The following is a 24456-nucleotide window of genomic DNA, read 5'->3' on the forward strand; positions in this document are numbered from 1 at the left end:
TAACATTTTCGCAAATATCGACGCAATAGGTGTCCATAAAAAGGGAATAAAACGGACTATTGGAATTTCAACTTCTCACCTTTGAAGGGTATTTTCATTAAAAGATACTTACAATTCATGTATATGCTTAGTTAGTCGATATTTACATTATCTGGGGGACAGTAAAATGAAACCTTCTATATTTGATCGTCTGGTCAACCCCCAATTATGTTGTACAAACATATAAATTCAACATTTTACTAGCATCATCACTAAATCACAATTGGGGTAAATGTGTGTATATTTCGCAGAATTTTCTATCCGACAGAAAATCCGGTGAATATTTTTGGGACTTTTATAACCGAGAATGATGATAAGGTATAAGAAAAATTTAAACAAAATTTTTAATGCTCTCTTCTTCTTATTTTTGATGATGTTCATTTTAACCGTGCGTTTTACACAAAATCTCTGTTCTTCCATTCCTCGAAGGCATAATTTGCCCAAATATTGCTGTCGCCTTTACACAATTTTCTTCTGTTTCTTACACCTTCTTTATTAAAGACTTCATTCCGCCAAAACAACTATGTTAGATTTAGATCATATTCAACTCACACATATCAATTAATTAAATCACCAGCTCACAGCATAATCTAATATGCACATGGTTAATGAACTTCTAGAGATACCCAATATCCTTCATGTTTGAATTCTTGCAAATTTCCTGAGTGTGTTCAAACATAGCCGAGCTCGAGGGGATAGCCTGGGTGCAATTTATTGGGTCAAGCATTTAACCATATATTCTTAAAGACACTTCTTTGAGCAGAAAAGCTCAAAATTGAGCTATTATCGCCAAGGGGATAGGAATAGTAATTAAGTCTCCGCCTTAATACATTACCGCCACTATTCGTGTCACGATGTTATATATCGCTTATTCTGCATTACAGAGGCATATGCTGATTTTTATTGACTTAAAGGTTTTTTTTCTTACAGAATATTTAATAAATATTTGTTCTAATGAAATATACAATTTTGTAGGAGGTACTTTACATAACAATGACACAATGACGAATGTTGAGCAATAAATGAAGAATTTGTTGCTCAAACTCCACAGAGAGATAAATCTTGTTTTTTGACTCCTTGAAATTTCAACCTTCCACCCCAAAAAGGCTGATTTTTTCAATATAATTACCTATTTTTCCGAATGAAATTGTTTCCAAAGAATTATGTAAATCTACCTTTAGTTCTGAATAATGACCTAGCAGTCACCATAGGTTGGGAAAGCTATTAAATTAAAATAATTTTTAAGGTTTAAAAATCTATTTAATATTTGAAATCATCTCTGTCTAAAATATGCATGCCTCTGTAATACGGGATGAGCGATATAGTGTAATCAATTGACGCGACCCCCACTAATGCTAAATACGTCGTATTACAACCAAATCAAATTTTCGTAAATATTTGTAAGTGATTAATGTTGAATGAGAAAAATCCATTTGACGTTATTTATCGCGTAATGTGGTCTCTGTTGATATAATTGCTATGATAAAGTTTCCCTTCTATCAATATTTCGTTATGGTTATTTATGTCTGCTTAGTTCTATTCTAAGCTATCATGAACATATGCGTGAAATAAGATAAAATTGCTCAAAAAATAATAATGCACACGCTGAAATTTTATCACACAATCTCAAATCGGAAATAAATGTAGCCCATATAATGTAGAATAGGTTCGAAATGTTTCCTAAAGAAGTGAAAGAGTGCTTGAATTCTTACGGGTTTGTGAATTTTTATATGGCTTTTGCAGAGCACAATGAAACATGGTCTAAGGGTAATGCCGTAATGTAACCACAATGACATATTGTTCCAATAAATCGTTCAACGCTTGTGAAAAGATCAATGATTGGGATAGAATTTCATTTAATAGAAGCAGAATTCAAATCAATTTGACTTAATTAACATATTGATTACTGGAATAATAGCAACAATATCCACTAATGTGGTCGAGAACAATTCAGACAAATATGTTTACGATATCCAAAAATTGAGCAAAATAATTCTATAATACGGGAATATATCCTTTAAAAGGATTATAATATTAATTAATCTATACAATATACTATCTATATTTTAATTAATTAAGCCTAAATAATGTAATATTTTGATAGCATTCACGTACTTATATTCATTTTTTTTTATTTCTAAGCTTTCATCCAATAATAATAAGCGATATAATAAATAACACTTAATTATCTACAACTACAAAAAATCTGTAATAACAAATCTTAAAAAAGAGATTGACAGAAGCAATGGACTGAGGGAAATCATATTATTACGTGAAAATCATCTCATATAAAGATTTTTTAAATCTATATTGTCACGCTTTTAAAATCAAAAACCGTAACTGTAAATACAAAGGTAATATAAAAAAAATAAATTTTGCCAGCAAAAAAATGAAATTTAAGAATTTTTCTATATAGAACTTTAAATGCAGTAAAACTGTCACGTAAATTTTGTCAAACTAACTATCTTAGATGCTAATTAATATATATTAGACCCATATTTCTAATGTTTAAGTTTTTTAACTGACCGAATTTAGCATTTTACTGACTGACCCTTAATAATTTTTTAAGCATTCAATTCTTAAATTCTATAAAGGCTGATTCGTACTTTCCGAAAAAAAACTTTTAATGTTAAATTTCTCTTACACTTTAAACTGAAATGCAATAAACTAGACAAGCTAGCACACGAAGCTAAAATGAAAATATTAAACTTCCTTAAGATTTATTTAATTTTGAAGCTGGTTAGAAAGACCTTCCTTAAAGTACGAATAATTTTGAGGAAAGGTTGAAATAGATGAAGCATCAAATAGGTTTTAACTTAGAATTGCATAGGGTGGCGGCATGACTTGTTGTCCGTCTTTACTTATAGCCTCGTCGCAATTTTTGTCAGAAAATGATTCCGAAAACCAAAAAAAATATGATATGCTATTAAAACATATCAAATATTTTTAATTTTGAGGTTTTTCGAAATCATTTTGTGACCTTCTAAAGTTTTTTTTGCCAAGAGGCCATAAGTAAAAACAGAGGTCATAAGTAATGTCGACACCCTATATTTAATTTTGACACTTAATTTAAAATTTTATTTCCTTGTCTCAGATTTGAAGGACTATTTTTTTTCTGACTACATTTATTTTTGGCCGACTTATTTTTTTTGCTCCTAAAATACATATTATACAAAAGGATTTTCTTTCTGATTATGCATAGATATGAAGAGATTAAGTACAATTACCGTAAATGTGGGAGATTTCGCACTCGCAGGGGGTGACTTTTCACTCGTGCATTCCCTAATCTTTGCTTTAAGTCTAGCATTTAAGGATTATCTTTAGACTATCCTTAAACCCTCTTATGATCTCTGGACCATCGTTAAGTGGTAGATGTACATTGTCAATGTAATCCACGTAATGCGTAGTCTACGGTACTTTATGCCCGAAAAGTTGATAAGACGAGTAACAATGATTACTGAAAAGAAAGGCGAAATTTTCCCATATTTGGGATATCTTGAGCATTTACGTTTTTGATTTTTTTTCGTCAAACCATCTAATTTACTACACATTTTAATACATGTTTTGTTGTCTGTTTTGATAGATTTAATGCAAATAATGCTTAATTAATTATATTATATAATATATTATATATCTTGAAAAGTTTAAGTAAATTGAATACTTCCGATCATATATTTTTTGATGCAGTCCATCCATACTCAAAATTATGTAAAAGACAAGGTAGTGAAACGTGTCCAATCAATTAATCAATTAGATCCTGCTGCAGGTTGAGCAAAATTGATATGGTTTCCAATAAGGTCCAATCACCTAAGAAATATGCCTTTCAGGGCAGAGTTCAAACAATCAAAATTATAAGACAGACATTAAAACACATACACTGAGAGAAATCCGAAAAAGTTAAAATAACATTCCGGAAATGTTTATTTTACCCTGCAGTATTGATCCGAAATCGGCGTAAATATTATGCTTTTTAGGTGTATTAGGGGTTAAAGTTACCGTTTTTCATGTTAATTTTACCCTTATAAAGGTGTAAAATTGACATTAAAAAATGTTGATATCTTTTAGCACCTAAAAATGTTAAAGTTATGAAGAAAAAAAGTTAATCGCACCCCCGTTTTTTCTCAGTGTAGGGTAAATTAAGCTAATTCAAAACCTACTCCAAATGGAAATTTTTCGCTACTCCAAATGGAAACGTCACTGTTTTTATGATAAATACAGTACTAAATTACGATATTTATATATTTTCTATACCACAGTATCATTATTTAGTTAAATTTGCTGCAAATAAAGCGAAAATCCATTCATATTCACAAATTTTAATTTGTTAATTTCTCAGAAAAATTAAAAATGTCACCATCGAATTTTTCATCGATCGACCATATTTTGCAATAAAAAACACAATAAGGTGACTGTTGTTTATTCGTTTTGTTTAACATTTATGTCATATTTCTGGATAATTTTAGTTGAATTCAGTGCTAATCTTTATTGTTAACGGTACGTGAAGTTTTCAAATGAAATAATTACCTATTTCGTGAACAAAAAGGGTTTTTCTGAAGTGTCTGTAAATTCTTCAATAAGAAACACCGGAAATATGACTTTTTTTTGGAGACATTTTCTTATTGTCTCAGATGGGAAAGGAGAACAGTCCAAGAATAAGAACAAATTCTGCAAGCCTTTCGTCACGGTTTCACTTACACTGTTTGTCTCCAATTAGAAATTTTCCCTTGTCTCCATTTGGATTAATTTGTTTCCAATAGAAGAATTTTACACTCGCGTATTTTTCTTGTATTTAAGAAGTTTTCAAATTATATTTAAAGAATTTTCACTAAACTGTAACATTCTAGAAGAATCAAGGAGAAAATTTATGTAATTCTCTTCAGAAAAAATATGAACTTAATGTGTTGAATCTTCTGTCAAAGTTAAAGCGCCTGTTTATTGTTAATTGTTTTAAATTAGGACATTTACTTTAATTTATGTAAAAATTTCATTTTTTTTTTGCTTTGTAATACTGAATCTTAATCTCGTCAATAAAATACATTAAACTTTTGACTTTGTAAGAATCAAATTAACTTGAATACTTTTTGAACTTATGGCATCAATGAAAATTTCCACTTTATCGGCTTTAATTATTTAGAATCAACCGATTCTTCTTTTGATGGATATCGAATTATATCTAACAAATTGCCTTTTGGAAAATGTATTTTATTGGAATACAAGGCATTTTCAAATGACTTTGTTGTCTATTGTGGGTGTGAATATGGACATTTGTTCGAATTAACTAGCGCATTGATGGACACTATTCAATAAAATATTTCCATGCATTTTCAAATGGTCCGTAAAACTTCATAGCTATAAGCCTGGTGAATTCCACATATAGTAAACATATTAATTTCAATTATCGTCATTAATTGGATATCACGGCACTAAATGTGAAGGATAAAGAAAAGAATTTAATTTAGGGTGTAATTTGACCTAATTCCTCTCAATATACACTGAGAAATTACAAGAGAAGAGACTCTCAAAGAAATTTATATATAAATGTGGGAGGATATGCGAAGTGAATGAAGAAGAATTGGCGCTATATGGAGAATAATAGAAATTTGTTCCAAGGTGTGCAATAAGATTTTATTTTTATTCGTTTTTTTAAGTTTAGTGAAAAGCGAAGCTTGAAAAAAAAATCGGCGAAAAGTCATATATATAATATTGATATTGCGAAAGGGTTTTGTTTGTTATTCTGTTAAGTATATAAGAAGCCATATCATCATATATTCTGCATCCTCTTCATATGTGGACTTTATGCTATAACATACCAAATACTCGTGCTAGATGAATTTCTTTTACCCTCAAGCTTTTGTCCAATAGAAATATGAAAGCCACGCTGTGGCTCTGCACTTTGGTAACAACAATGCTTTGCCTCACCCAGAGTATTCGCGGTTCTCCAGTTGCAACTTTTCAATATAGCGACGAGTCACGAGGGAATGAGCTTCTGCAGGTACGTTGGGAATTTTAACTAAGAATTTCATTACACGGTACAATAAGACTAAAAGCTGTCTGTGGGGAATTAAATAAATTTAATAGGTGTACTTTCTCAAAGATCGTGTGAAAACGCAATTAAGAAATGTTTTAAAGAGATATTGTTTCTTAAAATTATGACGTTGAAACAGTTCAAAATTTGTGGTTTTCTGAATCAGCTTACAAGATTTTAGCATTAAAAAAATAGAAATATTTATGTTCTCTTCTATTATTTTCTCAATGCTGCTAAAAAGGATAAATTTGAGGTACCAAAACGAGGTCATGCATCTCTTTCAATAGTGAATCCATTGGATGTTCTAAGGAAGAGGCTACTGCTTGAGATTGCCAGAAGACAGATGAGAGAAAACAACAGACAGGTACGAGGTTATGAAGAAATAATATTAAAGCTAAGATGAGAAAATTCTCACATTCTTTATTAAAATCTTATTTCATGGTATCTGAAGATTGAGATAAATAGGGCAATCTTGAAGACGATTGGTAAAAAGCGTGCAGAAGTGCCGCCGGATTATGTGTATGAGCACCAAATGGATTTCGACGCCAATTCGAACCCCTCGAAGAAAGTCATCCTCAGTCGAATTGATAACGATATTCCAATGATGTACAATGAGTACAGAAGTCAAAAAGATAGTTTATTTTAGGTGCAACCCCTTTTTTGTTCCACCCGCAACATTTATAAATGAACATCTTCCCACAAGTAAAAAGAAAATGTTTGAAGAAAAAAAGAGTATTACGACCATCCCAATTTGATTAGAGATCTGTCCCATTAATTCTCTTATCCCACCCTTTCAAAGGATATTAGTATTCCATGAATAGTTGGAATTTTCATTATATAGTAACATGTTTTGTAGGATGAAAATTACTCTATTTATATAGTTGCTGAAGATGAGATTGGAGATTGAGGCTCATATAGCTGGAAAATTATTTCCAATTAATCATTGTTTACACATCAACAGCCATTTTTAATTGAATCGCATCAGATATTTACGGCTAAAAAGTGCATAGTGGAACACTCAATTTTTCATGGAATAAATTTAAAATCTAATAAAAATGTTATATTTTAAATTGCATGTGATTTCCAATCAATTTCTCTCCGATCTAATCAAATTATAGTGAGATCATCAAGTCTTCTAGAAAATAATTTATAAATAGATTTAAAATAAAAAGGAAAAAAAAATATTAATATAAATGAGAGGACAAAAAAAATGGAACAATATGTGAAAGAAAAAAAAAATTAAGAATAATAACCAAAAATATGCAACACAAATATTTATTGAATATGTAAAACATGAGATGAAATACATGGATAAAATTAGTGACATCCTATTCATATTGAAAATTCTTTCATAAAATGACAGAAGAATCAAACACGTGAGAGATGAAGTAAAAAGGGGATGAAAGAAGGAGAAATCTATTGACTAAAAGAAAATGAGATGATGTATATAATAAAATTTAATTTTTAAGCAATATATAAACTTTTGGAAAACCTAAAGATGATTTTACTCATCGAGGGGAAAGTGAGCACATTTTGCTATTCTTATTCTCTCTCTCTCTCTCTCTCTCTCTCTCTCTCTCTCTGTACGATGAAACCCCAAAAATGTGGAAAACATTATTCAAACGATAACTTTCTAAGTTTTCTAGGGGGTATCTTTTCCAGGAAACAGAATAACAGTGAAAAAGGAGAAATCTTCGGCAAAAATTGAAACAACTGAGAAACATTTACAGTATGGAGCAAATATTTTTGTTCAAAAATGCAATTTAAGCTTAAAATATACGGAGTGAAATTTTTTTTAATAATGTTGAAACGCATTACATAGTACCACAATATAGTAGAATTCGTTTCACGCAAAATGATAAAATCTGAGATCAAATTCACGATAATTTGGGTGGATACAGTGCTGTCTCTCTATATGCACACTCTCTATATGCACAGCTTTTGTGTCGGTTGCATTCAAAATCAATTTGTTTACATTTTGACAAAGTAATAAAGACAATTATTTTCTTGGTAACTATTTTTTCTTGTTTTTAATTTTCTTAATTTTATTTTTTCTGTCTCATATTATATTTAAAATAACACGGGAAATTCTAGAACAATAAAAAATGATAATTTATTAAAAGAAAGAAAAAAACCGTTGGGAATTTCAAAAAAAGTTGTGCATATTCAGAGAGAGAACTGTCAAAAAAGTACCCAAACTGTGCATATAGCGAGACAGCACTGTACTCCGCCCGAATGATGCCACTTTGAAAAAAAAAATTTTTTTCAATATTACGAAATTTAAAAATTAATGAAATATATATTGACTGTTGCTTTTTCATAATTCTTAAATATCGTAATATTGAAGAAAATACCATTTTATGATAGGTAACCCTTTAATAAAAACTTTCCGACTAAAACTCAACGAAAAAGTTTCTAATAACTTTCTTTTTCTGTCGATTAGAATTGTTATAGATAACGTTGACTTAAGGTGTCTACATCTAACACAATAGGAGCAATTTTTGTCAGAAATTGCCTTAAAAGGAATTTTGAGGTGCGCTCCTGCAATAATTCATTCGATTTTCCTTCTAAAGAACGATTTTTGACGAAAATTGCTTTCAATAGAGACCTTTACAGAATATTTTTTCATCTTATATTCTAAAAGTGCCCTCAGTCGACCAGTAGAGTTATTTATTCAATTTATTTATATTTGCTATAATATTTAGCGTACGATCTAACATTAATAGGTCAATTATTCCATAAATAATACGAATCAGTGACAATTTCATAGAAATTGCCCATAAGCATTCAAAAATTGACCGCCGGTTAAGTCGAGGAACCGCTTAAATTAGGGCACTTTACCTTACATGCCATGTAAACGTTTCGTTCATTTAACAATTTCATAAAAATTTGAAAGTTTTTGCATTGTGAAATTAAAGTTTTTAAATACTTTATCATTCCTGAAACTTTTCATAATAAAAAATATCTATTTTAATGTTCTGAAACTGTTTTTATGTGTCTCTCAAAATTTTATAAAAATGTTTCTTTTGCCAAAAATATTTACGGTTTTCAAGTTTTAGAGATTTATTGTTACTTTTAGAGGTGGTTAAAATCAATCTGGTGTTCTAAAAATTTCACATTTGGTGAAACAAGAAAAATTAACTGCTTGCATAATCTGAAAAAAATGTCTTATCGTCATGACAGGACTAATGCGTAATGCGTCTCTGCCACAAGTTTTCAGTTTATTTTGTTTCTCAAAATTCAAAATCTCAATTTCAAAATATTAGGGATTCAAATTTGCTCCTCACTGTAAAAATGCGTCTGACTTTCTGTAAGCAGGTGTAAAGTGAAACTTTTTATTCAGCAGTAAAGAACTTTTGTAAAGTTATGTTGGTGCGTAGGCTTTATTCGGCCTATATTTTATAAGCTCGTGTACCATTTAGTATATTGCGAAATATTTAGCTCATTGTAACGGCAAAAGCATGAAGAAATACTTGCCATATATTCTTCTTAAAACCCTTGTTCACTTAATATCGCAAAGAAGAGCAACTCCACGAAGAATCCAATGCCTCGAATTAAAATCCGTTTCAAAGTCAATTGAACCCACGTACTTTTGGTCTGTTCGCTGAGGTTTCCGGTAGATGGGACATTCATAGAGACGTGGATCTTTACCAGCTGTCGTATTAATGGCATAAATATAAGTCACGGGCATCTGTTCATAGAGAACTTTTGGTTTTGACTCTATCAACTTGCCACTACGACGATCCAACGATGCTCCTATAGTGGGTGAAATTGAAAATAAGGAAGAGAATGAATTAGAGTCAGTGGCAAGAAACCTCTCCTGTTTTTGTCAGGCAAAAACAAGAACAGGGACAAGGAATGAGGAAGACTTTTCATATCGCCGTCATAAAGCGTATGAAAAGGATTTTGCATACTTCATATTAAATAGCAGAATAACGCCTCCAGACACAAAAAAAAAGAAAATGCCTGAAAGATGGAATCTTTTGAGACTCAACGAAGGACACCGCAATTCCTTTATTTTAATTTTAAATCCTCATTTGTCTTTCCGCATTTCTTTTTTTTTATCTGGTGTACATTAGTTTCATACTTTGAGGAGAATTAGGTATTTAAAACCGAAAATTAACATTGAGAAAATAAATCCTCACCTTCGAGGAACAATCCATGTACATAAACACCTTCAGCCGGTGGCTCAGAGACGTCTTCTTTGTTGAATCTTGTTATTTGATTCTGAAGTACAACTGAATCCAAGGCCCATCCTTTGTGAGCTCGTGTCACCTCCTGGTTCAATTTGGAGGAGAGAAATGGTGAAAGATGATTTTGTGGGTGGTGTGGTTTTTACATGCCGTCATAGCCGTCATAGTAAAGGAGACCCAGCAATATGGAAGAAAATTAAGAAGGAGCAAACAATAACAACAATCAGAAAAATCATTTTTACCCAACTTTGTTTATACAAATTCATGGTTTCGGGGTAAAAACAATTCAATAAGCTATGCTACACAATCTCCCACAAGAGACATGTGATACCAGCTTGGAGGGTAGAGAAGAGGAGAAGATTTTGTATGCGCACTTCTCTCCCAAGTGACTAAAGTAATACAGGTCGGCAAATTAGTTCTTGATTTGAGATTGACCCCTTCTATGTTCATATAAGCCTTTAACTAAATTAACACACCAAGCTTACATTAATTCCTGTGTGGGATTTTCAATTATTCAACTTGCATATTATACATTAATTAATCAGATATGTATTGTCGACTTTCTGCACATTCATTCATTCATTCATTTTCAACCGCTTATCCCTATTGGGGTCGCGGGCCCATGACATCCAATCTAGCAGCCCACGCCTGTCGGTCCTCCGCCACTTCAGGAAGATGTTCGGGTTCGATCCCGAGGCGTTCCAAGGCAAGATTCTGAATTTGATTCAGCCACCTTGTCCTAGGTCTGCCTCGAGGCCGAGGTCTCCTCACAATGGCTTGCATAGCTTTTCTGGGGAATCTTTCTTCATTCATGCGTTGAACATGTCCATACCATCGAAGTTGTGATCTCTCAACCCGAAGAAGCAGCTCCTCGATTCTTAGTTCCTCACGAACGGCCACATTCCTCACTCGATCTCTACGAGTGATTCCCTTTACCGCTCGAAGGTACCTCATCTCGGCAGCTTGTACTCGCGATCTTACCCTTTCGGTCATTACCCAAATCTCATGACCATAGGTGAGAATAGGAATGAACACAGCTTTGAAAACCGATAATTTAGCCGATCGACTAAGCTCGACCTTCCTCAACACGCTTCTGCCAAGCTCCCTCATTACTGCAGAAGCCTGACCGATTCGCGACGAGAGTTCTGCCTCCATCCTACCATCACTCGTGAATAACACCCCGAGATACTTGAACTTCTCCACCTGTGTCAATGAGTCTCCACTAACATGTAGAGTGCATTTCACAGATTGTCGGGAAATCACCATTACTTCCGACTTACCCACGTTCACCTTCATACCTGTTTCGGCACAAACATTTACAAATCGGTCAAGTGTGCGCTGAAGCTCTTCTTCGGAAGATCCAAAAAGAACCAAATCATCTGCATAGAGGAGATGGCTCACCCTGAAATCCCCAATACGAATCGCATTCCGCCCCCGACTGCGTTCCATAATCTTGTCCATGTATATTATGAACAACAATGGTGATAGAACACACCCTTGGCGCAGTCCAACACTCACTTGAAAACCTTCCGATTTGGATCCGTTTACACGAACACAGCTACTACAGTCTCTGTACAATGACTGAATGGCTCCTACCAATTCTTCATCCAGTCCGTACTCGTGCAGTACATCCCAAAGTTGTTCTCTCGGTACTCGGTCATATGCTTTTTCCAAATCTATGAAACAAGCATAGAGTGGAATTGCATACTCCCAAGCCTTTTCGACAATCATCCTCAGGGTAAAAAGCTGATCCGTGGTGCTTCTACCAGGTCTGAAACCGCATTGTTCCTCACCCAGTCTGGGTTCGACTATTTCTCGACATCTTCTCTCAAGGATTTTGGCATACACTTTGCCGGGCAAACTCAGAAGGGAAATTCCCCTATAATTGGAGCAATCTTTCTTGTTTCCCTTCTTGAATATGGGTACAATGACCCCAACTTGCCAGTCCTTTGGTGCTCTCCCACTTTGCCAAGCCACCTTAAAGACACGCGTGAGCCAATTGACACCCGCTATACCCATGAGTTTTAGCATTTCGGGACGTATTTCGTCAATTCCTGCAGCTTTTCCATCCTTCAATTTACTAATCGCATACAGGACTTCACTCTCTGAAGGACTACTTTCCTCCCTGCCTTTACTCCTGGGTACGTCATCATCAGTGCCTTGCTGAGGATTGAGCAATTCTGAGAAGTACTCTTTCCAGCGATTTAAAACCTCTTCCTCTTTGGTCAGAAGATTCCCTTCCTTGGATGTTACTCCTTGGATGGAATTGCTCTTCTTCCCTCGGAGTCTTCGGACTGTTTGCCAGAAAGTTTTGTTTGCCGACCTATAGTCAAGCTCCAGCTTTTCACCGAACTTTTTCCACGCCTCCTCTCTAGCGGCTTTAACTGCGAGCTTTGCAGCCTTTCGCGCCTCAACATAACGATCACGAGAATCAGAATCCTTACGTTGTATGTACAACTTGTAAGCCTTCTTTTTCTCTCCAACGGCTTCTTTTACTCCCGGTGTTCCCCACCAAGATGACCGTTTCACGTTGTTCGTCACATTAATGCGCTTAACGCCACAAGCTTCTGTAGCCGAGGCCAAAATGGCTGTTTGGAAGCAGGCCCATTCAGCCTCTATGTCAGAAGGAGACTGTGGAATTTGTTCAAACCTTTCCTGTATGCCCTTCACAAATTTTTCCTCAACGTCTTTCTTCTTGAGACTCTCCCACCTAATGCATTTAAGCACTTTGCTCTTACCCTTAGGTAGAGCGGGAGGATCTTCGTTGAGGTTAATTTTTGCAAAGAGCAGGTGGTGATCAGTTGACAGTTCAGCACTGTTAAAAACTCGAACGTCTTGGACAATTCTTCTATCAACACCGGGAACCAGGACAAAGTCAATTATTGACTTAAGTCCTCGTTTTGTGTCTTCCCAGGTGTATTTATGAATCTCCTTGTGCTGGAAAAAGGTATTCATGATCGAATAACCTTTGATTGCGCAGAAATCCAGCAACATTTTACCGTTCGGGTTCTCACTCTTATCCCCGTTCTTCCCAATCACACCCCTCCATGTCTCAGAGTCAACACCAACATGGGCATTGAAATCCCCAAACAACACAACTGAATCCGCTTCAGAAGATGCCTTATTCAGGACTTCCTCCACTTCATCTAGGAAAGCTGGGTACTCTGACGATGCGTTCGGTGCGTACACCTGCAACACCGCCAGGGAAGATCTCTCAAGTTTGATCTTGATACCCATCACTCTCCCACTGTGTGTCCAGACATCACAAACCCTGTCTGACAGCCGAGGGCTTGTGAGTATCCCCACACCCGCCTGTGCAGACATTTCCGGTGCCACTCCAGACAGGAAAAGTTGCCACCCTTCCTCAAGATCCACAGTTCCACTACCTCTTTGCTTAGTAGACGAAACACCAATTATATCTAATTGGAATCTTTTTGCTTCGCTCTTAAGCTCCTGGTGCTTCCCTGTGAGTGAAAAGATATTCCATGTAGCCATTCTGAAGTGCCGTTGTCGTCGTGGTAGGCTTGTCAAACCTGATGTCACTCCAGAGCCTCTTCCGTTACTCTGGTGCCCTCCGACCCCGGGACCAGCGGTTGAAGCAACAGCTTGTCCATTGTCTCGCGTAGGTCGTTTCCGGTGCAATCCGTCCGACATCCGAGGCTCTTTGTTGTGTTTTTTTGCTGACAGGTTACTGTGACAACAGGGTGCAAACCTGATGCACAGGCCTCCTTACCCAGGAGACACGGGATTTGGGGTGGTCCGCGGTTTAGTATTCACTAAGGACTTCTCGTAGACGCAAAGATGCCGATACGTGCCTATAGCTATTTCCAAACAAACTATAGCCAGTTCTAAAACCAACTACAGCCATTCCCTATCCGCCACCTGGGACGCGCCCGATGGGTACCCCAACCACACGGGGACTTTCTGCACTAAAATACTAATTGTTACTTGAGAAATTGTTTTATTAAAAGTTTGTTTGTTTTATTCAAAGCTAAAATTAAAGATAAAAACAGCAACAGCTTTAAATCAAAATTTTATTTCTGTGATCAAAATTGATATTTTTTTAAATTGTTCTTTATATACCTCTCTGTGAATCTTGTAAAATAATTTAATTGATATATAAAAAGGATAACTAAGCTTCCCGGCTTTGCATACTGCTCTCATACGGGCTACTGACCTAAGCAGGTTTAGCCCTATCTATGGCATAATTTTTTTTTAATAAAGATTTTCGATAAAACCTTGAGATCGGAACTCTTTAAGGACGATTGGGGCACCCGTGAGCCATAGAGAAAATACTTATTCCTGACTACCCAAAGTTATTTATTTCTAATGCTTGTATACGTAATCGTAATGTAGAAGGTTGTAGAAATCTTGAATATATTTTGCAAATCTCCAACTATTTGCTAGTAGTAATTATTTAAGCTGAAAAATGACGAATTTTCAATTGACCGCACTGACAAATAATTTTTAATATTTTTTAAATTTCCATTTTTTTAAAGCAAAATCCTTTTGGGAATAGAAACTACAATAATACCTAATATTTTTCATAAGAACGAAAATTATCAGTCATTGGTATCGTCAGAAAAATTATTAAAATTTTTAGGCTATTTTTGTTCCTATCGTCCATAGAAGCAGAACATAGGGGAGACCGAGGAGGTTTGGGACACTTTTTCATGTTTTGACTTTGAGACACTATTCCAAAAAACCACGATAGTGTATTGCAATTTTATGCGGTCTATAGTATACTTATGGGTATTGACTTTATAAAAAGTACTCGATAGAACTTGGAAAACAACTGGGTTTTCTTGGAGAAGATAAAACATTTAACTTGACGCTTTGTCCCAAACCTCCCCGATGTGGGGCAGTATGGGACGCAAAAGGGGATGTTTGGGACGCGTTTTTTCTCGCATAATTTGTATTACTGGAACACGTTAATTAATTTAAAATACCAGATTAAAAATATTTCTAATAGAAATAAAAATGTTTCATCTTTTATTTACACTTAGAAATTAATATCAATTTTATTTGTACAGTAAGAGTCATTTATTGTCAATCAATTATTTAAAGTATTTTCTTCTTATTTTCCATCTACCTTTCTTTTTTTTATTCTAAATATTACAATCATGATTATCAAATTCTTCAGACGAGTAGATTTTCTTGCAACTCTTAGTTTTGAACTCATTGACGGATTCCTGTTTGATTTTACGACAACTGCATTGTACCTGTTTTCTCATTATTTCTCTGAATTAGCTCTCGCATTGCCTTTTCTGGAAAAATTGTTTGAGAAATTTTCGAAAAAAATAGTTTTTAACTAGATTGGGCAGAGATCGAATATCCTCTGAGAAGGAATTATTGATTCCCAAGACAATGATGGTTTAATTGTCCCTGTAGTTAAAGAAATCTGCTGCACTGATAAACTTTGCACAAGAGGGAGATTTCCAGTAGAAACTGGGCATTACTCTTCATTTTGACAATAAACAATTACATACCATCTACAATCTTATCGAAAATCAACGTCCCATTCATCCCCTTTCAGGTGTCCCAAACATCCCCACGTGTAGTTTTGGTATTTAAAACCTTTATGTAAAAAACAAGAGCGTATAATCTCTAAAACTTTTATAAAAATATGTTCCCATATTACACTGCTACCTAATCAAATAATTAAGTTTTGATTATATGTATAGCGCTGATATAAAATACAAAGAAGAAAACTGAGACGTCAAAATATACGATTTTTATCAATTTTTAAAAAAATGTTCATAGAGAGGATATTTATTATTTTAGTCAAGATACATCTTAATGTTGCCTACGACACAATAATGGTTATATCCCATTTATTTCAAAAATTAGATGAAAAAATCGCCTTGTCCCACACTACCCCTGTCCCAAACCTCCCCGGTCTCCCCTACATCGAATCAGACTCTATTGGACTTTCAAAGATTAGATGTAAGACGTTTCACAAAATTTGTTTAGCGGTTTCATTTTTATTGTTGATTTTCGGCCCGTAAAAAGTGTCTCGTCCTAAAAGGTTTAAGATCAAATAATGTAATGATTCTTGACAAGCCTTTCTGGTTTCTCTATTTTCGCAATGAAAAAAAAACATTTGGTTTCCCGGGTTTCGCTGTTCAAATATAGTCGGTTTTTCAGGTCTGCGAAGCATTTCTCGGACAATTGACAAGGGTTTCTCAATTTGAGTTATCCTTTGGGAGTATGCTGATACTATAGTATCAAAAAATAATAAATTTGAATTTCTACATCTATGTCTGTATTTTATAGAATTTGAGAAACTAACGGATCAACTTCTATGATTCTTCCCTATAAAAAAAAATAGGTAAAATTTTCTTTAGAATCTTTTTCATTTTAATTAAATTCGACACTATGTCGGTGTTCTGGAAATTGCTGAAATAGACTTCTTCCACTCAAAACTAACAGCTTAAAATTGTCTAAAATTAATCTAAACCGAAAGCTAGAGCAAATTTGCAAAAACTCTTTGTGCAAAACGCAAAATCTTGGCAGGCACTTTGTCAAGAACTTCTCAGACACAAGGTAAATTCGTCTGATGAGTTATTTTAAGCTTTTTTGTAAATTGTATTGAGGAAGAGTTCGAAAAGTTACGAGAGAAATTTACAACTTTAATAATTGTTTTTTTTTAAACTTTCCTAATAATAAATAGGCAATTTTCCTAAAGATTTCTGGGTAAGAGAAATTGCCATCTATTTTGGTAAACATCCCAAAATTAATTTAGAAAATATTGCGAAAATTAAGCGTGGGTGATACTCGTGATTCCACTTAAACAATTTCTATCGTCATCATTACCCCCAGCAAAATTGTTTATATCGTTTATACTTTGCAGTAATTATTATTCTCAAAAACAATTAATGAAATCACAATGAGTTCAATTTAAATTACAATTTATTTTAATATAATAATTTATTATATGGCTTTGATTCAAAGATTTTCTTGAGTTTTTATTTAATGGAATTTTATCCAGAAGAAATTCCCATATAAATATGTACAACATGGTCATAAAGTTTTATATTTAATGTTCCACTCTCAAAGACAGAAATTCTGTAAACAATAGCAGGAAAAATGTTCTCAAAGGAAAGAATATTACAAAAGAAATTATTTCAGCAAAAGAGCCACATCCATTCCCTTAGGGTGAGTTTTTGAATATCTGCCGGGTGCCAAAATGCTTTCTTTTTTTGCGGGGGAGGGAGGGGGGTTTTACATTTTACACAGCGGGATACATTTCTATAGAGAGAGAGAAATTAAAGTAATACTCACCTGTCGCATGGCCGTGAGGAATCCCTGTGGATTGAAGAATCCCGTCATCCAGAAAACTTTAGGTCTGTCACTGTTGCACCAATGCCTGAACTGTGTGTTCCTCTCCAACAATTCTGTATACCAGAAACCTAAAGTTGTGGACTCCCACGAAACCTTGATGAAAGAGAAAGTCTTTGTAATTATAAGCCGCTCATAATTTAATCCAACACGACATCTCACGTCTCTCACCTTCATCCATTTATCCGGGATTCGTGCGTCATACATAGCATCCAGTGATTCCCTAAGGTACTGACTCATCACGATAGTACCATCGATGGCCAATTTCAGGTCGCTGAGACTTGAACGCACCGTTTTAATTACACGCTGCATTCGATCGATCTCTTGCCGAAGAAAGATGTTCATGGGCAGGAGCACACCCATTCGCTGAAGGGCCTCCTTCACCTCAAAAGCATTGTAGGCGGGTGGTAGTTTGCGTAGCATATCATCGGCTAATTGATACACAATATTTTCTCGTGTTTCTCCACCTTGACTGCCACCCTCTTTGGGCTGAACCGATAGAATGGTGTCTAATATACCTTTAGCCGTGTTAATCTGATACGTGATATCAGCATTTGGGTGCAGACCAAATACTTCTGGGGTATCAGATGTTGGTAAAGAATTGATGTAATCCACGTAACCTTGCAAATTGCGTGTCATTGGAACCTTGTAACCCTTGTAAAATTCAAATCCATGACTCAGGAGGGACTCGCAGAACCATACTTGGGTGAATGTGGTCAAGAGGCGTTTATCAAAGTCATCCGTGACTCTGCCACCGTATTGAACCTCACCCAGCATGTAGCAAAGTGTTTGCCAAGACACACCCTTCTTTGGATCCATTTCGTCCAAGTGATTCTGAATGAATTGTACGGAGGCGGCAAAATCCGCCTGATTAAATTCATATGGGACATTCCACCCAAGCGGGCCGAACTTCCTACGCTCCTGGACCACAGTGTGAAGGAAAGCAATTGTGTAGAGGAGTGGTGGCCATTGTGGTGCTGATGTATAATCCAAGAAATCTTGAGTAAATGTCTGATAACTCCTTTTCATACTAGCCCTAATCCCTTGTGGGGGCTCATTTGTAAATTTAATTGCCATCTGTAGCAACCCTATGGGGAATTGCTCATGAACCTCTGTTGTCACCCAAAGCCGAAAAGTCTCCTCCACGTGCTCAGTTTCCACCAGTATGTCAATTATTTCGGCACAGAAGGTGATGGAGAGGTGAGCATTTTGAAGCAATACCCACCCACCAGATCCCATGCAGTCCGTAATCAATTTGCGAGCATGAAACTCCTGACCTTGACCCATCGAAACGGCTTTGAGGGCTAAAAGACAAATAGTATAACATCCAGGTATTATTATTCATTCACAGAATTTGTATCAATAAGGCTTAGTATTGATTTGCAAATCAGAGAGGATGAGTTATTTATATTGAGAGGACGGAAATGTTTGCTATTATTCCAATAAATTCTGACAAAGCACTCTTGTGAAATTGAAGAAGCTAAATATATAAACCAACAGGTGTTTATAAGTCAACTTCCTAAGTTACAGAAAATACTAAAATAGTTTATTCGTGAACTTACGAATGCTCTTGATCTTTGCCAAGGATGAAATTTGAGTTGATGGATCAGACCCAATAGATAGGATGCAAATTAGTGGTGTACGTGGTTCAGATTCTTCCCAAGTTGCTTCCAAATCGAGAATTTGCATTTCACCATATTCTGGACCAAGAGACTCCTCAATGTATTTTCTCGCCTGAGAAATAGTTCGATCCGGACTCCAACTTCGGACAAGGAGCAATTTTCTAAATACATCCAAATTATTCTGGTAACCACAGGGTATTTCCTCCATTTCTGGCTTTTCAGCTTCATACCACACCCTCCATTCCTTCTCGTTCAACTCAATTTTTTTCAGAAGATCCGAGAAGGTGTTGAGCCTGCTAATCTCTACAAGATTCAACCATACCATGTCCAATATCCATCTAAATGGTTTTGGAGCCACAGCATTGAGGTCAAGTGATGCACCACCCTTCACGAAAGACATAAATTCCTCATGGCTTATATTACCCTTGTGGTAGTCAATCTTAATGGCAAGCATGAGGGTAAATAGCTGCTTGTGCCTTTCATATAGAGATCTGCTGGTGAATGCCCAGACTTCATATGTCAAGTACTTGAGAATAATATTAATTCTCTCCTCAGTGATGCTACTCTTAACCGACTTAGTAATTGAGTTGTCGAAAATTACGAGAAATTGCTTCAAGGAATTTTGGTACATGATATTAACATTACTCATTTCCACAATTAGGAAATAGAGGATGGACCCTCGACTAGCCACAGCGCGAAATTCTTCACGAGCCACCATAATTTTCTTTTCGGTTACCTCAGAAATTTTTAGCTTTTGATTAACTTCCTCTGCTGTGGTTTTTGTTTCTTGAAGCACCTGTATCAGTGCCTCATCGTCCACAAGAGAACCCTCTGATGAGGTGAGACGAGAGAGAAGATTGGCTTCCAATTCCTTCATACTTCGCTGATTTTTCATAACACTCTCGAATAAATTGACTCGCTCTGCTTCCAAATCAGACTTTTCCATAAGAATCACACGACCCAAGAGCTGATCCTCAAGACCACGCATTGTCACGGTAAAGTCAATAATCGATGTCTTTGCACTAATCTCAGGGCTAAATGCTGGATTTGGAAGCTTTGTGGTGATATACAGCATAAACCCTGGCATAACATCGCACTCCTTATCTCCCACCAACACTTTTTCAATTGTTCCTGACTTTATGAAATTCTTTTCCAACACATTATCAATCACAGGATCTAACTCCACACCAACATCCTCAATAAGAAGTGGTCGACCCAGAGACAAACTGTCCTCCAAATGAGTTCTAAAGTACTTATGATTGAGTGATGTTATTTGCAGTTCATTGCAATCCTCCTTGCTCTTAATCCACAATTTGCCTTGATTCTGTGGATCACAGAGGAGGGGATAACTGCTTGATTTAGTGACAATTAGTGCATTCTGCACAGAAAGCTCGTCATTAGGTAGACCTTGCAGTGTCCACTCTGAAACTGTTGAAGATTCGACAAGCATATTAATGATATTCAAATTATGAGTATAAGGAATATTGCGGGTTTTGAGAATTCCCATCCATGTCTTGAGCAAATTAGCTCTAAATTCTTGATTGTAGGGACCACAGTAGGATAAGAATCCGGTTGCCAAGAGGACATCCCCTACGAGTTTTCCTAGTTGAATTTTAAACTCTTTGCTTTGCTGTGTCCATCGATGCTTTTCACCGCCTAAACCATTTATAAGTGCAGTAGCTGCAGTCATCTTTCTCAGGCATACATTGGCTGCATCTGTGAGTCTCTGTTTTTCAGCTACAGCAGAATCATATTGCTCCTTGACTTCCTGTAGAGCTGCTTCTCGCTCTGCCAGCTGATTTTCCGCCGCTGCCAAGTCATCCATGGCAATTTTCAGGCGAGCTTCCTGAAGAGTCAAATTGGCCTTAAGAGGAAGTACCTCTTTGTTCACTCCATGGAAAAATGCCATGGCCTTAGTCCAGGACAATAAACCTGCAACATCACCACAAACTCTCCTTGCTGTGTCCATATTGTAATCCTCCATTCGAAAATAGGGCTGTAGAAAATCAATCATCTCGTCATTTATAGTGTCTTTGGGATAGTTTTGCAGTTGCAGAAGGAATGTCGTGCTAGCCATCATCTTCAGTGATTCCTGCCATGAAGGTTTTGGACAAGGAGCGGCTGTATCTGCTATCATTTGATGCACTTTTCGCTGAAATAGGATCAAGACACAATCCATAATTCTCATGATAAGATGAGGAGGTCTGCCTAGTTTTCGTACAGTTGCTATATGAGCCGGTTTGATAGTGTTCAGAGCGGCTTCTGCTTCTTCGAGGGCTGGTTTGGCTGCTTCCAATTTTTCTTCGGCCAAACCCTTCTCCTCAGCAATATTAGCCACTAGAGCTTCTGCCTTTTCCTTCACCGTCTGCACCTGATTTTTCACAATTTCCGCCTGCATTGCTCTCTCTGTGACTTCCAGGAGCACTCTCTCAGCCTTCTGTGAAGCTTCAGCAAGCTCTTTCTCCATCACAGCTAAATCTTTCTTTAGGATTTCCACCGAGGCACTTGCCTCAGCCAATTTCTCCAAACCAGTATCCATCTTCTCAACACCATCACCTAATTCCTTCTGTTTCTGTTGATAGATATTTTTGTAACCAGCAATAAAATTTAAATATGATTTTGGTGTAACGTGGGTGGCACGCCTAAAGCGTTGGAAATAATCTACAGATGTTTCAGAAACCACATCTTGAATTGTTCCAAGAGCATTCACCAATTCCACTTTAACTTCCTTTGTGCACTCAATCTCAAAGTCAGAGAGGAAATGTTTGGCCACGGCCACAAGAGCATCCTTAGGCCATGGCTGAAACCAGTCGATTGTGCATCCTGACACAAGGGCCGGAAATCGTAAGACACGATGGCGAAATGTCTCACCAACGGGTGAAAAGCAAAATACCACATGGAGATTGTGGCAGGTTCTCTGGAGGAAATATTCCATAACAGTTTCTGCTGTGGCAGTTTTCTTCTGATTCTCCCTCTTCATGATTGGTGTCAATTCAGACACAATTTCAGATTGCTCATCTCGATTAAAGAGATTTGAGATTACACCCGAGGAAAGGATATTATTGAGATACTCAAGGAATCCCTCCTCTTTGATGTCTAAATCCGAAAAGAGGAATGTTGTCCCCTTACCCTGAACACCACATGCTCGATAGAGGAGTTTTAAATCTTCCAAAAAATTGGCCACATTGTATGATCTTGTCATGTTGATTTGAAATATTTTATAACCAGCAATAAAGGAAGCCAATTTTGTGAGTGATTGTTTTCCTGATCCACCAACACCCACCAACATAACATTCCCTCGCGGATGGCGAATAATTCGAGAGATTTTTACCAAGTGAAGCATGGCATCTGGAAAGAATACCAAATCCATCCCTGTACCACGCACCATTTCATTGAATTGTGAGAGAAACATGATAAGACGCTCCCTGAGAATATCATATTGAGAAACAGGCTCATAGACTTTTGGTAATTCCATGTCTGTATCCTCACCCTCTTCACCAGTTGGCTCTGGTGCGTCACGCATAAAATCAACAAACACTGGATTTGGTTTGGCCATTGCCACATAATCATCTCCGAGTTCTGTGCACACAAGAGCAAGAATCTCCGTGCTAAACCACTCCTTGTCACTGGCCACAGTAAAACGATCAGAAAATACCCTCGTGCACTCATGCTTCCACAGTGATACCATGACACTCTCAGACGTGATTACGGTGGAGAGAGTACCAATCATCCCCTGCCATATGCGTGAGAGATCCCTCAGGCTGAAGACATAGTGGAATTTTGCCGGTGTTGGGAGCAATTTATTGCGCGTGTGTTGCCATAAAAGTCGTGTGAGTGGTATTAGTCGTTTCACCAAATTCCTCACCTCCGGCTGAAAGCCCCTCTTGGCATTGTAGTGACCCTCACCCACCACCCGGAATATTTTATCAATGGACACATCATCGGGTATGTTGCAATTGAACACCGCAAATTGCCTCTTAAGACGCGATGGTATATCATTTCGTCCACCACCAGGTAGACCCATTGCTGCTACAAATTGAACATCAACAATATTGGTAAAATCTCCAGGTTTCTCAAGACTATAGAACCCTTTCATATCCATAGTTTGTCGCACTATTTCATTAGTAATTTGATCACCCCACTCATTAATCTGAGGCAAATTGATATCATCAATAAAGACAATAAGCTTCCTCCCACCGGGTGGACCAAAGGTATTCCCAAGACGTTTCTCCACGTAACTCTCGATGGTCTTCTGAAATTGATATGGACTTGTAGCTGAGGAGAAATTGAATGAGCGTCCCATAAAGGATTCAGGGTTTGTTTTCTTCATAAAATTCTTCATCATGACCGTCTTAGCAGTTCCCTGTTCACCAATCAGCAAGACTGCTTTCTCCTGGTTAGCTATTGTGCTAATTAAATAATCTATCCGCACATTATCCACAATCGGCACAAGAATGCTCAAATAGTCCGGAGTAGAATATTCAGGATACACATAATTTGTCACTAAAGTACTCCAATGCTGCCATGCTCCCGTTGCAGTCACGAAATAGTCAAATATTGTGGTATTTGGATTTCTTTCGTCAGTAGGGAAGTCCATTGTGGTAAATCGTGACTTGACAAATTCATCCATTTTTTTCTGGTCAGTCGTATTGAGAAATGCTCCCATTCCCCAAGCCATGGCAAAAATATATAGACGATGTAGGTGTTCAGGAGTGCACACTTCATCCTTGACTTCTTGCTTCTGCTCTTCAGGATTTTCCTCCTCGAGACTCTCAGTTGTCGATAATGCCACGTTATTTTCTTCCTCCTTAAGGACAGGCACCAAACCCTCTAAAATACTTAGCATCTGACATACAATATTGCATTGAAGGACATCCATCATCAAATTTAGATTTTGTGTCCCCCAAGAATAAAGGGCAGCAAAGGACAAATCAAACAATTCCTGGAAGACTGCCTTCTCTCTTGGACTCCGTCTCAACAGCCAAGCCATGAGTACTATGGAACAAATTAATAAGAAAAATAGGTCAGATGTATTATGTTTCATTGAAAGTATAAATTCAGGAAAATCTAGGACGATGGTATATAAATGGGGTCACAAAAAAGGAGAATATTCACCAATTATTTCAAGAGCAAAAATATGGTAAATTAAAGCCGTAGATGAAATTTTATTAATTATTTGCATAATCAAAATTAAAATATTCACATAATGAAATTTTCAAAGTATTTACATATTACC

The 24456-nt window shown here is 36.3% G+C and overlaps 2 protein-coding genes across 3 annotated transcripts in view; one reads left to right on the forward strand and one right to left on the reverse strand.

Annotated features, from left to right (window-relative positions):
- Positions 1-7561, forward strand: part of LOC129807232 (diuretic hormone 44) — a 46545-nt gene extending 38984 nt beyond the window's left edge. For both annotated transcript variants that reach the window (XM_055856372.1, XM_055856382.1), the window contains exons 2-4: positions 5902-6031; positions 6306-6428; positions 6516-7561. In XM_055856372.1, the coding sequence (XP_055712347.1) occupies positions 5902-6031; positions 6306-6428; positions 6516-6710 (448 nt within the window). In that variant the 3' untranslated portion in view covers positions 6711-7561. The remainder of the gene's footprint in view (positions 1-5901; positions 6032-6305; positions 6429-6515) is intronic.
- Positions 7562-9377: 1816 nt separating this feature from the next.
- The window catches only part of LOC129807014 (dynein axonemal heavy chain 5), a 29940-nt gene continuing 14861 nt past the window's right edge, over positions 9378-24456 (reverse strand). Inside the window, exons 12-16 of the mRNA XM_055855961.1 lie at positions 19161-24215; positions 17770-18902; positions 17542-17694; positions 10210-10342; positions 9378-9820 (exon numbers count right to left, since the gene is read on the reverse strand). Of these exons, the coding sequence (XP_055711936.1) occupies positions 9567-9820; positions 10210-10342; positions 17542-17694; positions 17770-18902; positions 19161-24215 (6728 nt within the window). The 3' untranslated portion in view covers positions 9378-9566. The remainder of the gene's footprint in view (positions 9821-10209; positions 10343-17541; positions 17695-17769; positions 18903-19160; positions 24216-24456) is intronic.

The sequence above is a fragment of the Phlebotomus papatasi genome, chromosome 1 (assembly GCF_024763615.1).
Source record: "Phlebotomus papatasi isolate M1 chromosome 1, Ppap_2.1, whole genome shotgun sequence".
Classification (NCBI taxonomy): domain Eukaryota; kingdom Metazoa; phylum Arthropoda; class Insecta; order Diptera; family Psychodidae; genus Phlebotomus; species Phlebotomus papatasi.